Source organism: Pygoscelis adeliae, unplaced genomic scaffold (assembly GCF_000699105.1).
Source record: "Pygoscelis adeliae isolate BGI_AS28 unplaced genomic scaffold, ASM69910v1 Scaffold179, whole genome shotgun sequence".
Taxonomy (NCBI): Eukaryota; Metazoa; Chordata; class Aves; order Sphenisciformes; family Spheniscidae; genus Pygoscelis; species Pygoscelis adeliae.
Window position 1 is genome coordinate 1,436,725 of NW_008825612.1, and position 13,363 is coordinate 1,450,087.

At 46.1% G+C, this 13,363-nt stretch overlaps 1 protein-coding gene across 1 annotated transcript in view; it reads left to right on the forward strand.

Moving 5' to 3' along the window:
- Positions 1 to 12,970, forward strand: part of KCNH5 (potassium voltage-gated channel, subfamily H (eag-related), member 5) — a 153,192-nt gene extending 140,222 nt beyond the window's left edge. The window contains exon 10 of the mRNA XM_009332731.1: positions 12,023 to 12,970. Within this exon, the coding sequence (XP_009331006.1) occupies positions 12,023 to 12,970 (948 nt within the window). The remainder of the gene's footprint in view (positions 1 to 12,022) is intronic.
- Positions 12,971 to 13,363: the final 393 nt, after the last annotated feature.

Below are 13,363 nucleotides of genomic sequence, written 5' to 3' on the forward strand. Positions count from 1 at the left end.
TCAGAAGGGTATCAGTCTTAGGAGATACTGCACTGGGCAAAGTGAAGGCTGCTTTCTTTGAGGAGTTTCTTTTTTTAATCATCTGTAATAAAATGCACAGACCGTAACTCATCTGCACCACAGCAAAGCCTGAATCAGTTGACACTGCTGCTTACTGACATTTCGTTAGGCCAGTGCCAATAGCAGATATTGATCCAGCGGCTGACATAAGTTTGCAAGGACCAAGCCTGCTGATCTAGTTGGAAACTGTCCTGTTGAAGGGGCACTGTCTTGCAACGAGCACACCACCCTGCAGCTGGGCTAGGAGGCAACGGGAAGCTCCCTTCAACTATTCAGCCCTAGGGTACCTAATGGTGATGTGCTGGCAGGATTGGTGGTGGCAGCATGGTCTTAGTGCACCACTTGGTGGTATGTGTCACCAGCTATTTACATCAATGTGGAGTTTTAAAAGTCATGGGATGGTTTTGTTGTGGTTGGGTGGAGGCCATCTTTGCTGGGATTCTCCTCCACATCCAATGAAAGATCTTGGGCCTACTGAGCTTGGGTTTTTAGCCTTCTGCAGGGCTTCTCTTTCCCAGGGGCTGGAAATCCACCATGGTCTCTATAACTACCTCAGCTTCCCTTCTTGCAGGAGCTCTGTGCTATACAGAGCAAGAAACATCTGCAAGATGGAAGGAAAGAAAGTCCAGCAAGAGTGTTAGAAATCTGCTCTTCTCCCTGGCTTAGTGCCAGGCAAAGAAGTAGGAGAAATATCTCCCCTGCCCTTTGCTCCCTCTAAGAACTGCTTCAGTAAGGAAGAGAAGGGGAAGGGGAAAGAGAAGGGGAAGGGGAAAAGGAAGGGGAAGGGAAAGGGGAAGGAGAGATGAGTACATGATACTCTCCATCAAGAGCACATCTGCAAGAAGGAGAGATTGGTAGAAGGAGGCAGAGGGCGGGAGGAACCGTTTAGTTTTCTCACCCACCAAATGACCAACCCAGGCTAGACTTGTCTACATGGGAGAGTTGTTATGGAGTAAAGGAAGGCGTGAGTTTAAATCCCAAAGTGGATAAACCTGACCAGTGAGAAGGAACAAGTGTCCCCATGAGACACTACTCAGTAATAGTTGCACTGTAACAGTTATCTCAAAATTGCTCTCTGCTCAATTTCCCCATGTTTAACCATCTCTGTGTTGTATACAGAAAACAAATTAGGCCCTGATTCCACAAATTATTTCAGCTCCCCAGTCCAATTTAGTCTGTGTATTGAGTTCAGTGTAGAATTTAGGGTCCTGAAAAGTAATTAGGAGGCTAAAGCTGGGTTTCATTGCCCCCAGTTGTGACAGGAGCCCCATATGGGAGGGACTGTGTCTCTTTGGATCGTGGTCACAGTTCAGTCTCTTCTGAGGCCACACAGATCCATACTCCTCTCTGCCATGGACTGACCCTAAACTAGGCCAACCAGCAAGAGACCCTGGTTGAAAAACACCATAAATTCATAAATGAAGTAGCCTTTCTGGTTTATTGTTTTAAATAATTTTGTACGTGGAAGGTGCATTTTGCTATCTTTGATAGTATTGGAGAAGGAGGTCTGAATCTGGCTGTTCTGCAATGTGCTAAGGCATCTGCTGTTTGGTTAAAGCAAAGAAAACAGAAAATAGTGAGGGCAAAGCAGCAAAAGAAGTGATCAGTTTCAATTCCAGAGTCTTGTTTAAAAACCATGGCAAAGCTCCCCACTTCCAAAGGTGCACAGTGCCCTTCTTCAGCATCCCTTTCCAAGCAGAAACACAGAACCCAGCAGGCATCAGGTATAACAGCTAAGCCTGCAGCAGCAGAAAATCCATGCATTGTTTTCCCCGGGGGTACAAGGAGAAGGAGGCATCTGTAAGAGCTGAATGTCTGGGCAGGAGGTGCTCAGGTCAGGGCGACTGGAAGAACAGAAGAGCTCCTGATTCAGGAGACTGAGCTGCTCTCAAAAAATGCTCGTGGTTGGTGTAAATGTATGCAATTGTACAAACAGAGTGAGAGGCTTTGGCATTTCTTTTGGCAATCTGACTCCTTAGCTCAGCACACACTTAGTTAAACATGTAATCACACCATTTTGAAGAATCAGTGCCTATCACTCAAGCTGATCGATTTTACTGATCCTTCCGTGCAAAGTAGGTGTCAATGCTACCCTTAATCAAGGTTTGGCTGATGTATCAGGGCATCAGGAAAGGACTTCATGTAGCATTGTACATCCGTGGTGCACTGCCCTAGATGGCTCAGTGCAGCAGTGCCTTGGGCCCTTAATCTTGAGTTGAAATCCTGAGAACACCTATGTGTATTTTTTATGGCTGTTTTTTTAATGAACTGCCTCAGTTTTGGCAATAGGCCAAAACAGTGGCCTCTCTCTGCTATGAGCCATGGCTCCTAGTCTCTCGGTTGTAAATAGTTAGCAATGATAGAGGGATTTCCAATTAATTGCAGAAGCGAAGGCAGCGTCATTGTCCTCTCTTACACTGGGAGAGATGGAGACATGAAGAGACACAGTGATTTGCACAAGACCTCCCACTTGGCCAAAGGTCAGGCCAGCAGAATAATCCATCCTCCTGAATCCCAGCCTGCTGCTGTATGTGTTGGGCCACGATGCTCTGGGGATGTGACAAATGTGACTTGGATGTCTGCCTGCTTCTCTTCTCTTTCTTCCTCAAGCCAGACATGTTTTAAAGTAAAACAGGATGACTTCAGATCCATACCAAGTATGAAGTAGATGGGGCAAACTCTCAACCACTCTCTTCTTAATATGCGTGCTTGTTCGCAAATGCAGATCAGCCTAATTGACTGTCAGCATGCACAGATGTCTCTCTGCAAGAGTAGTCGGGTGCCGTGCAAATTGATTGCAAACACAAAATGGAACCAGATTAAAATTTGACCTGCAGTATCCAATTTCTAAAACACAAAGCAAGCAGTAACGAGGTGATGGAAGTTCTGGGCTCTGGGAAATCAGTTACTGGCTGTTGCTGGGTTCTTCTGAAAGGTCTCTCCCTCCCTACGTGCCCTGCTTTTTCTTTAGATGAGCAACTTGGAGGACACAGATCTTCATTAAGTCATGATGAAAGGATTAACCCCTTTCTTGCATATAAAATGCCATTAAATTTCCCTTAAAAGGGCTTTGTCAACATCATGGAAATAATTCTCCTTTCCTTAAAGTGACATCACTTTGTTGCTTGGATTGGAAATCTTCGCATCTCCTACAAGTCAATTCTATAATCACTTCGAAGGAAACTACATGAATACAGTTTCTCCAAAGCAAAATTAAAATGTGCTTGGCAGCAAGCTTTTGCTTTTGCATGCTACCGTGTCTGTGAAGTCAGGATCAATGGAAATTTGCAGAAAGGCTATTATTTACTGTTTCTTTCAAGCAGCCAGCAGACTAACCTACAAAAATCTTTTCCTCCAAAATCCAGCATGAAAGACTGTTTAGTGAAACATTCCTATCCCGGAGATTAACTAATTGCTCAGCAGTCAGTCATTTTCACTGCACAGCCAAGGACAGCGATTCCTTTCCCACACGCAGGTGGAGGGATGGTTTAACACAAAACACTTCCTGGGACAGGAGGATTAAGGGGAATTTACTAGAGAGCAATTAAAACAGTTGTTAGAGCAATTTGGTTTTGAGGCTGAATTTCACATCAAAGTAAAGCTATCTGAGGAGTGTACAGAGCAGAAGAACAGTAAAGCCATCATTTTAGGCCATCTATTCTGCATCCTCAGAGTGCAGATTAATAAAGTGAGCTAAGAGGACATGGAGATTTACAGGAGTAAATTAGGTGAAGCAGCCTAAATGCAGTTTGCATTTGGAAAGAGGTGCCCTGGCTTCAGTCTCTGTTGGCTCTCACTTTTTGTGGCTTCAGCTCCCTTCCGTTTTTGCCAGGTTTCTTGTCGCTGTTATATTCGGTAGAGGGTTTCTGACCATGCTTCTCGGTTGCAGAGACTCCTGCCAGTGCAGGACACTGCGGTCAGAGGCTGCTCTCATGCATGAGCCATACCAAAAAGCTGTTAATGGAAGCTGGGCTGGAGCCAGTGCTCCTTGCTGGCCCTTCGCTGGTGTTTGCTGGTCTTGCTGGCCTTGCTGGCTTGGTCTTTCCATCCTACCTGTCTGCTCCTACCTCCTTGCCATGCCCTGACCTAGGAGGAGGCATTACTCCAAACTCTTCCTTGGGGTTAAAAGCATTAAATTGCATCTTGTGGGTGATGCTGCCATCGCCCTCTCTGTTTTGGAAGGGCAGGAAACCTACGATGAAACAGGTTTTCAAGGCAGGGAAACAGTCCAGGCACAGTGAGTCCATCCACAGTGCATGGCAGCAGCTTCTTGCATCCATCCCAAAGGAAGGTTTGCAGTAACACCGACTGTTCAGGTTTCTCTGGCTCGCTGTGAGGCTCACAGGCTGGACTTTCAGATGAAGGACAAATGGAGATGGCCTGTGGCTCTTCTATCAGACTGAGCTGCATTTCACAGCTCTGCTAGCCCAGGCCCCGGGGCTCCAGTTTCTGCCTAATTGCAAACAGAAGGGCTTGTGTGAGGTAATTTCCTATTCATTCATTTCTGTCCATTCTTTCAATAGTTTAACTTTTTAAATTTAAGCACATTTTAATTCATGTAAATAAAAAGGAAGATTTGTTAACATCTTAAAAGTTATTTTTTAGAAAATATTTAGTATCTGAAAAAATAAGATTTAAAAACATTTTAACATCAATAGTGAATCGTGTTGTCTGTGACCTGCCTAGATTTAAAAAACACTTTGGTTTTGGAGCAAGCCTGTTTACCAAAGGTTACACGTGAGAAATTGGGCTTGACTGGCCTAGTTTTCAGAATATCAAAAAAGAGGGTCCCAGATATGCCCTGTTTTGACAACTGAGGGCTCCTAGAGAGGACTAGTCCTCAAGGACTGAGGAATGAAGCATCCTAGACTCACCTGAGCACATCAAAGCAATGGCCTCGGGAGGGTTTGCTGGTGATGACAGCCCTCAGCACCACACAGTGCCAGTGGTGGGAGAGATCTGAGCAGGCTCTGTCCTGCAACATCTGGGTTGAGATTTGCAATGCAAAAGGGTGGTTGTACGGGAGCAGCCACAGCCATCCCAGGTGGGCTCCAATTTCCTAGGAGGTGTGGGGAGACCAGCTTGGCTCCCCACCAACCGCTGGAGGGTTTTCCCGGGGAGCATGGTAAGAAGAGGGGGGCTTTGCCTTCCCTATTAGTGGTTCATCTGATTGCTCCACGCAGGCAAAATGTCTGTTTTTTCACAAGCTCTCACTTGGACCTGCCAGGCTGGCATGGTCTTCTGTGCAGTCGTCACTCGTCCTCCCTCTGCAGCTTTTAAAATAATAGCGTTTATCTGGAAGGACTGGCTGGTCTCTGAGGCTGGGTGGGGGATGCATCCCAGCCGGGAACTGGCAATACCCCAGCATGCTGGGGGGACTAAAAATAGCATCAGATGAAGGGTATAGTACACACATACATACACAGAGAAAAGCTTCACAGGAAGGCTTTTTACATGATCTGCACCAAACCCTGACATTTGCACTGCTAGAGGCAGGGGTTTGGATACTTCTTACCCACCATCACATGGAGGATGTCTGCATCCAAGCCACATGCACAAAGCTCCCTGTATAGACACGGGAGACAAACAGGCATTTCAGGGTACAGCTTGTCTGACCTGTTTTAACGTCTAGCTGCAGGTGAAATGACTCACACCCTCCAAGTGCCTTTTTCTCTCCCTCGACTGTGCAGGACTCCTGGAGGCTGAGTTCAGATGCAGACACAGGCTTCATGGGTGAACCCTGTTCTGAGTGTCTGCGCTCTGGAAATTGGGTGTATTTTGTAGTTTGTTCTTAGAAGCAGGAAAATGGCACACTTGTCTGAGCACCGCATGGGTTGGGGTATACTGCGTCTAAATCCTGGATCTGACACAAATTCGCCTCCCTCATTAGCATGTGAAAAATGGCAATTACTTTTCTGCAATGCATTCCTAGATGTGAAAATTAATAGTATTTTTTGCAAACATCTTTACAAACGTTTGGTTTATGTTGTGCAGCCTAGGCATGAATTAAGGTTTCCTTATTATTTTCAGTCGTATTTGTTGGGGTTTTTTTTAGCATTGTTTCCGAAGAAAATGAGGTATATGTGATTGCAGTATTTGTCTGATATTGGTTATATCATCAAAAACTTTAAAATCCATTTGCCAGCTTCAGCTAAGCTTGTGTGAAGGACTCGCCTTGAATCATTTCAGGCTAAGGAGGAATTGGAAGACAGCTCTCATATTTCCAGAAAAGGACCTATATACAAGGTCCTATGTTGCCAAGACCAACATACCTTGTGATCCAGCTGACCCTTTTTATGGGGATTAGACATTCCCGTAGGACATGGACCAGATCAGATCCCTCTGGTGGGATCTGAAAGCTGGTGAAGGAGCTGCTCCGTGGGTCTCAGCCAGCTGCAAGCGAGCCGGGAGCTGCCAGCTCTTCAGTGCGGTCCAATGGACGGTGCATTTCCCTAAGACGCTGCCTCCATCGCTGCAGCCGGCTTGGAAAGTTCCCACTCGCTCCGTCCACTCATCCCACTCGCTCCGTCTGCAGTTCCAGTACAACTGTGGGTCTGTGCTGTCAGATGGGTCACTGGCATGGTCCAGGTTAAAAAAAGGCCTGTTTATTTATTTAAATTTATTAACCTGGATCATTTCTCTGATCTAATTTTCAGTGCTGCTGGGGAGAGGAACAGTAAGTAGTTGTCTTCAGGGCCACAATATTGAATTAAGGTGCCTTCTAGGATGTTCCTGTATTAAATGGGAACAAAAATACAGGAGTCTGGACAAATACATTAGATTGTGAGTAAGCAGATGCAAGGGAGATGGGGCTTCTACAAAACACTAATACAGACAAGATAGTTACCTTTGGAAACAATTTTTGAGAGGTGACCAACACCCACATCAGCCTAGCCTATGCATTAGTGAGTGTGACCTGTCGGTTACTGGTTGCGGCCCCAATCCAGCCACATGGCAGGGCTCCTCCTTCTGCTCTACGTGGCTGTATGTAGCTGTGGGGGCTGAAATGTTGTGTTTGCTTTCTGTTCTAGTTTTTGGCGCTGCATAAACACCTGGTGAGCTGAGTCAAGCCAGTTTTCCTAGGACGGCGTCTCCCCTCGCTGCAGGACTCCAGCATCCCTTGCCCATCAGCCATGTTTATAGGATGCCTCAGCTTGGGCACCCAGAGTTTATTAGTCACTGTGAAAATCTTTGATGGCCTTGTGCGGCTTTCCCTCTCTCTCACTCGGTGCACACCCGCTGTATTCATCACCATGACAACTGTGTGCCTTTTTGCTATACCGTTATACATTTCCGTGAATTTCCGTGGTGAGGGGCAGGCACGTATTGAACGCCACTAACAACAGCATGGGATGTTCTAGTAACGGGACAGGATGATCTCTGGTCAAATATTTGCCACTTTTATGAACTTACTGTAATTCTTCGAGCCTTCTACCAGTTCTTTAATCCATTCACGTACCTTCCTTGGAGTCGCTTATTAAGGGGTCTTTGTGAATGGAGCAAGGTCGTGGAGGGATGATTTTCGCAGTACCGGTACAAAAAAAGACAGCAGACAAGGGATGCATTTCAAAGCATCTGGAAAGGCCACAGCTTTACTGATTAGCTCAGCAGTAGATGGGAGAACCTGCGTGTGTCTCAGCCTTGCGCTGGCTCCCTGACCTCTCATTGCTGCTGCCTTCGTCTGCACTTGGCTTTGGGTTCGGTTATGCAAGCTGGCACCTCACAGGAGCTGCTCCAGCAGTAATGTACCCGTTGCCAGTACCTCTGGTAAGGTGCCTCTTTGGAAGTGGTGATGGGCTGAGTTTGCAGTCATGGCGAGTTACCTCTCGGTACGGAGGGGAGGGAAAGGAGCTTGGGGTTAAGATCAAATGGAGAATCTCAAGTTGCTGTTGTCTCCTCTGTGCCTGCCTAGTAGATAACCCAAATACTTCAGTTCCCAGGGCTGGCCATCAGTTGACTTATACTTAACCTTTGCCAGCTCAATAATTAACGTCACCTCCATTGCCCCCTCCTTCCCAAAATAAATACATTAAAAGCAAGAAAAACAGGAACCTGGTCTCATGAGACAGGATTTGTGTCATGCGGGGCAGTCTTTCACAATCCCATCCGTAAAGGAAACGAAGTCCTACACTTAATCTCCATCACATTAATGAATTTAGCACTTGCGTGAGACAGGGGTGTGGCTCTTTACTCCTTGAGATGTGCTATATACACAGTTAATGCAGTTTCTTCTTATTAACTCCTTTGGGTTTGTGTCTATTCCTGGGACATATGTTTGGACAGGCCTATGTGTAACCTCTCTGAAAAGGGTCAGGGACAACTGAAATAGCTCATCCAATTTCAGATTTCTAAATAAGCCTCTCTTAATTTGCTGAGGAATGTCAGATTGCATGAGGTGTTTTTCTGTTCTCATTTATAGAGAAAAATAACCAGTAATAGTTATTAGACATTAATAGAATTAAGTCTCCATGTAAACACATTTAATCCTGATCTGGCTTAGGTTGAACCACTGTGGAGGTGGATTAAATCCAACCACATGAAAACATTCCTAATATGGAAAAATTTGGTAATGCAAAACAACTATTACTGCTGGAACTCACATCTCATTTTTTTCCCCAGTTCTTTGTCTCTATAAGAGGATCTTTCTTTTCTTTTACTGGTAAATATTCTAACGATACTGAGTAGTCCTGACTAAGACTAGATCCCTGCTGTGCTAGGTGTAGTGCTCCCTTGGTTGAGGGTGGATGTCCTGAAGAGAGGATAGTCTCCGTGGGGTGATGCAGGGATGAAATGTTTTCCTCGGGGTGACATAGTTCAGTGGGTGAACAAGGACCAAGACCCCGGTCTCCAAGGTGCCATAATCTCACAGTGTCAGCTGGGATATGAGGGTCTGCTTGGTTATGCATTTCAGAGTGACAAAGAAAATAGCAAACACCTGTGAACACATCCAGTTTTCATGAGAAACCTGAGGGTAGGGTGGGCGCAGGGCTGTGCATCAGCCCACCTTTGCTTCCTTGGAAATATGGCTCCACCAGGGTAGATTAGATATGAATTCTTGACTCCAGGCTAACCCCTGGATTTCTGAGTCCCTGGGCATTTTCTGCACTAATTCGGAGTGCAGCAGGCTTGCATCTTCAAAGGAGCTGCCCAGAAGTGTTCCAGGGTGTAGCACTTTCTGTCCCAAGCAGAGAAAGAGGAAAGGATTTATTGAAGAGGTCTGCCAGGCTCCTGCTTGCGTCCTACAAGAGACTGAAGGAAAATCTCCTCCTGGGGAGGCGACAGCAGGGCTTTGGGAGTGTGTCTTCTCCATTGCCTGTGCATAAAGTGGGGAGAAAGCCCACGGCTGTGAGTGGTTACTGGGTCCTTGGTCTCACTTGGCCGGAGCAGATTTGCACTGCAAATCTGATAGCGTTCATCACCTCAGCCGCCCATCCCCGCAGCAGGGACACATTCAGCTTCCCCCAAAGCGTTGGCCCCATGTTGAGGCACAGCAGCGCTTGGGTTGAGACCCCCGTGCCAGTGGGCTCGGCTCATCTGAGTGACATCGGGCCGAGTGGTTCTGGGGTGAAGCCTCCAGCAGAGAAAAACAAAGTAATTTCCTGGCTTTCAGAAGGGCCCACTTCAGGAGTGTGAGGTACAGGCAGTGCCAAATTAGCAAAGTCTTGGCTTTTCTTCTGCAGAAAGCAGCAGCGGCAGTCACGGGTAATTATATTCTGTGCAGGGAGATAACCTCTGGCTGGAGAAGTTTTGAACTGAGAGGAGAAAAGGGAGAAAGGAAAGAAGAGTAGACTGGGGAAAAAAAGGGAGATGAGGGTAGTTTTCAGTGAAGGGCAGGTGTTCGGAGAGGAATCAAAAACTGGTGCTGTAGCCTTTGTTGTTGTCGCACTGGTCTTTATAAACAGCTGGCCGGACAGAAGCTACCAAAGTTACCTCATGCCTCTGCGGACCGCGCGTGCAGTGCTGCACTGGAGAGGGGAGCGCTGCGAGCCCCTGCCAGGCTGCGGGCAGCTGCCTGCCCTGCAGCATCCCCGGCTGCCTCCGGCCACCACCTGCCAGGCACAAGCTGGCTGGGGGAGAGGAGGGTGCTCAAGCTGTGAAATAGGGTCATGGCCACAGAGCAGGGAAACATTGGGTAGAGGATGTTTTCCGCACCCCAGATGTTTTCAGGGACGCAGCCACTCTGGCCTGGCACAGCACAGGGCAGAGCAGCACAGCCAGATGGGGAGACCAGTGGAGGAACCGGCCGTCTTCTCTGAGACATAGCTTGGGGACACATCTTTGCAGCTGGTTGCTTTCAGCATTGCATCATCTGCCGGAGGTGGGAAAGAAAAACACAAACAAAACAGCACAACCCACCTTCCAAATCTTCATTTAGAGACCCTGGCTTCAATTAAATGTAATTACTTAATTTTGAATCAAGGGCAACTTCTCCTGCATTTATTTGCTGACCCCAGTGGCTTGTCCGAGAGAGAGAGAGTTGCTCCATGAGGGTAGGTGCTAATGAAGGGGAGCTTCCGAATGAGTGTATGTGTCGCTGCGTCTAGGTCAGAAGAGTCCGATGAAAGTATCTTCCATGTTTCTCTGTTGTTTTTTTTTTAAACTGGGCTTCTAATAAACATGTTAACTTTCCAAATTATTACAAGCAGCTGCATCTATCAGCAGCACACAAGGATATATTTACTGCGTTTGAAAGCTCTCTAACGAAGCTTTGAAGTCCAGCTCATCCCAGATTCATGCAGGGAAGGAGCTGTAGCCATCGTGGCACTCCTCTGCCAACGTCTGAAGATGTGAGACTTGAAAGCAACTATTTCTTTGCAAATATGGACAGGCGTGAGAAGCCTTTTTATAAAAAGTAAATAGATACTGAAATATGGATACTCAGATACTTCAAAAGCTACATCTGACTGTCACAGAGTTTTGTTTGTGTATTGCAGGGGCTTTCTTTTACTTTTCTTACCAACACTATCCCTACACAGTCCGTATTTGCATTTAATCACGTGCTGCTTTTCACTTTAGTATTGTCATCCAGAGAACCAATTTCCCTATCCTGCCTCAGTCTCACATTCAAGAAAACTGGATGAACCTGAAAAAAAAAAGATTTCATATGAGTAACATGCATCAAATCAACAGAAAGGTTTTTAATCTGTGGATCCTTCCACAGCTTGAGGCTCAGATTCCTTTTTCTGCAGAGGCCTGAGAGGTGCTGCAGGGTGAAATAACTGCAGCATTAAATGACATGGCATCATGAAACGGTGGATACTGCTGGGTTTTATAATCACACACCCCTGTTACGGTGCTTCTCCATGGTGCTCCCGGTACACCCAAACATATAAACTCTCCAGGAAATGCTTGTGTTGCTGTGTGAAGCCACACAACACGGCACATGGGGAACCTAATTGCACCCTCCAGCCACTGCTATAAAAGTAGCAGTAAGCAGAGCTAAAAAGTATTGAGCACATTTGGATTTTCCAGTCTCCAGAAGGGTGTGTACGTTGAGTTAAACTTACAGCTGTGTAGTCTCCACTGAATTACTGTTTCCTTTTGATCTGTACTAAAGATAGTGATGGAGCAGGTATGAGTGTGAGTAATGGGTAGGTAGGTATCACGATATTTGGGTTCTTGCTCACTTTCTTTTGTCTCTATTCAGTTTCTTTCCTTCTCTTGGTGTCGGGATATTTTTAGCTCTTCAAGGCTCTATCTTCTGCATCAAAAATAAAGGTGAAACCCACTTTTAATCTATACTTTTAAGAAAGTGTGTGTGTGTATATATGTGTCTATGCAGTGGCATATATCTGAGGTTACTATGTCTTGATCAGCTCCATTTGAATTCATGACAAGAAATTACGATAGAAAGGAAGGAGAAATGGCTGTTCTCTCACTGCTGTTTCCCCATCTCCCAGTAACATTTGCCATAAGCGATGTCCTTTGGGTACTGACTCTGTTGTGGGTTTATCCCTCCTAGATCATCTTCCGGAAGATCAGCGATGTCAAGAAGGAAGAAGAGGAGCGCCTGCGGCAGAAGAATGAGGTGACGCTGAGCATCCCTGTGGACCACCCCGTGCGGAAACTCTTCCAGAAATTCAAACAGCAAAAGGAGATGCGTAATCAAGGCTCAACCCACATCGACCCGGAAAGGAACCAGCTCCAGGTGGAAAGCCGGGGCGTGCAGAACGGGGCCTCCATCACAGGCACCAGCGTGGTCACCGTGTCTCAGATCACCCCCATCCAGACGTCCCTGGCTTACATGAAAACCAGTGAGGCCGTGAAGCAGAACAACAGAGATGCGATGGAGCTCAAGCCAAATGGAAACGGAGACCAAAAATGTCTGAAAGTGAACAGCCCCATGCGGATGAAAAACGGGAATGGGAAAGGGTGGCTTCGACTGAAGAACACGATGGGGACCCATGAGGAGAAGAAGGAGGACTGGAACAATGTCACGAAGGCTGAGTCCATGGGGTTGCTGTCCGATGACCCCAAGTGCAATGACTCGGAGAATGGTGTAAATAAAAACCCACTGAGGAAAACAGACTCTTGTGACAGTGGAATAACAAAAAGTGACCTTCGCTTGGATAAAGCTGGTGAGACTCGCAGCCCCCTGGAGCACAGCCCCATTCAGGCTGATGCTAGGCATCCTTTCTACCCTATTCCTGAGCAGGCCTTACAAACCACGCTGCAGGAAGTCAAGCACGAACTCAAAGAAGATATCCAGCTGCTAAGCAGTAGGATGGCTGCCCTTGAGAAGCAGGTGGCAGAAATTTTAAAAATATTGTCCGAAAAGAACGTATCCCAGATCTCTTCCCCCAAGTCTCATTTATCACCCCAGCGGCCCCCCCAGATACCCTGTCAGGATATTTTTAGTGTTTCAAGGCCTGCATCACCTGAATCAGAAAAAGATGAAATCCACTTTTAGCATATACCTATGTGTATATATGTATACAGTATATATGCAGAGGTGTATATATACCTTTATACATATATATGTGTGTGTATACAGTAAATATATATACATATATATTTTCACTTGCATCCAATATGACTTGAACACACCAAGGATTTTGATATGTAAATATTGCATGTCCAGCTGGATTCTGGCCTGCCAAAGAAAACAATTATTAACATAGATATTGCTTGTATAATATGCAGTTGACTGCATGCACACTTTACATTTATTTATAATCTCTATTATGTAATAAAAGAATGACTTTTGTTTAACAAAGGCAATGTACTATTTAAAGAATCAGGGTCTAACCTGCCAATATTGCCATGACAGTTTTGATCTCAGGCTGGGTGAATTGAGCTTTTA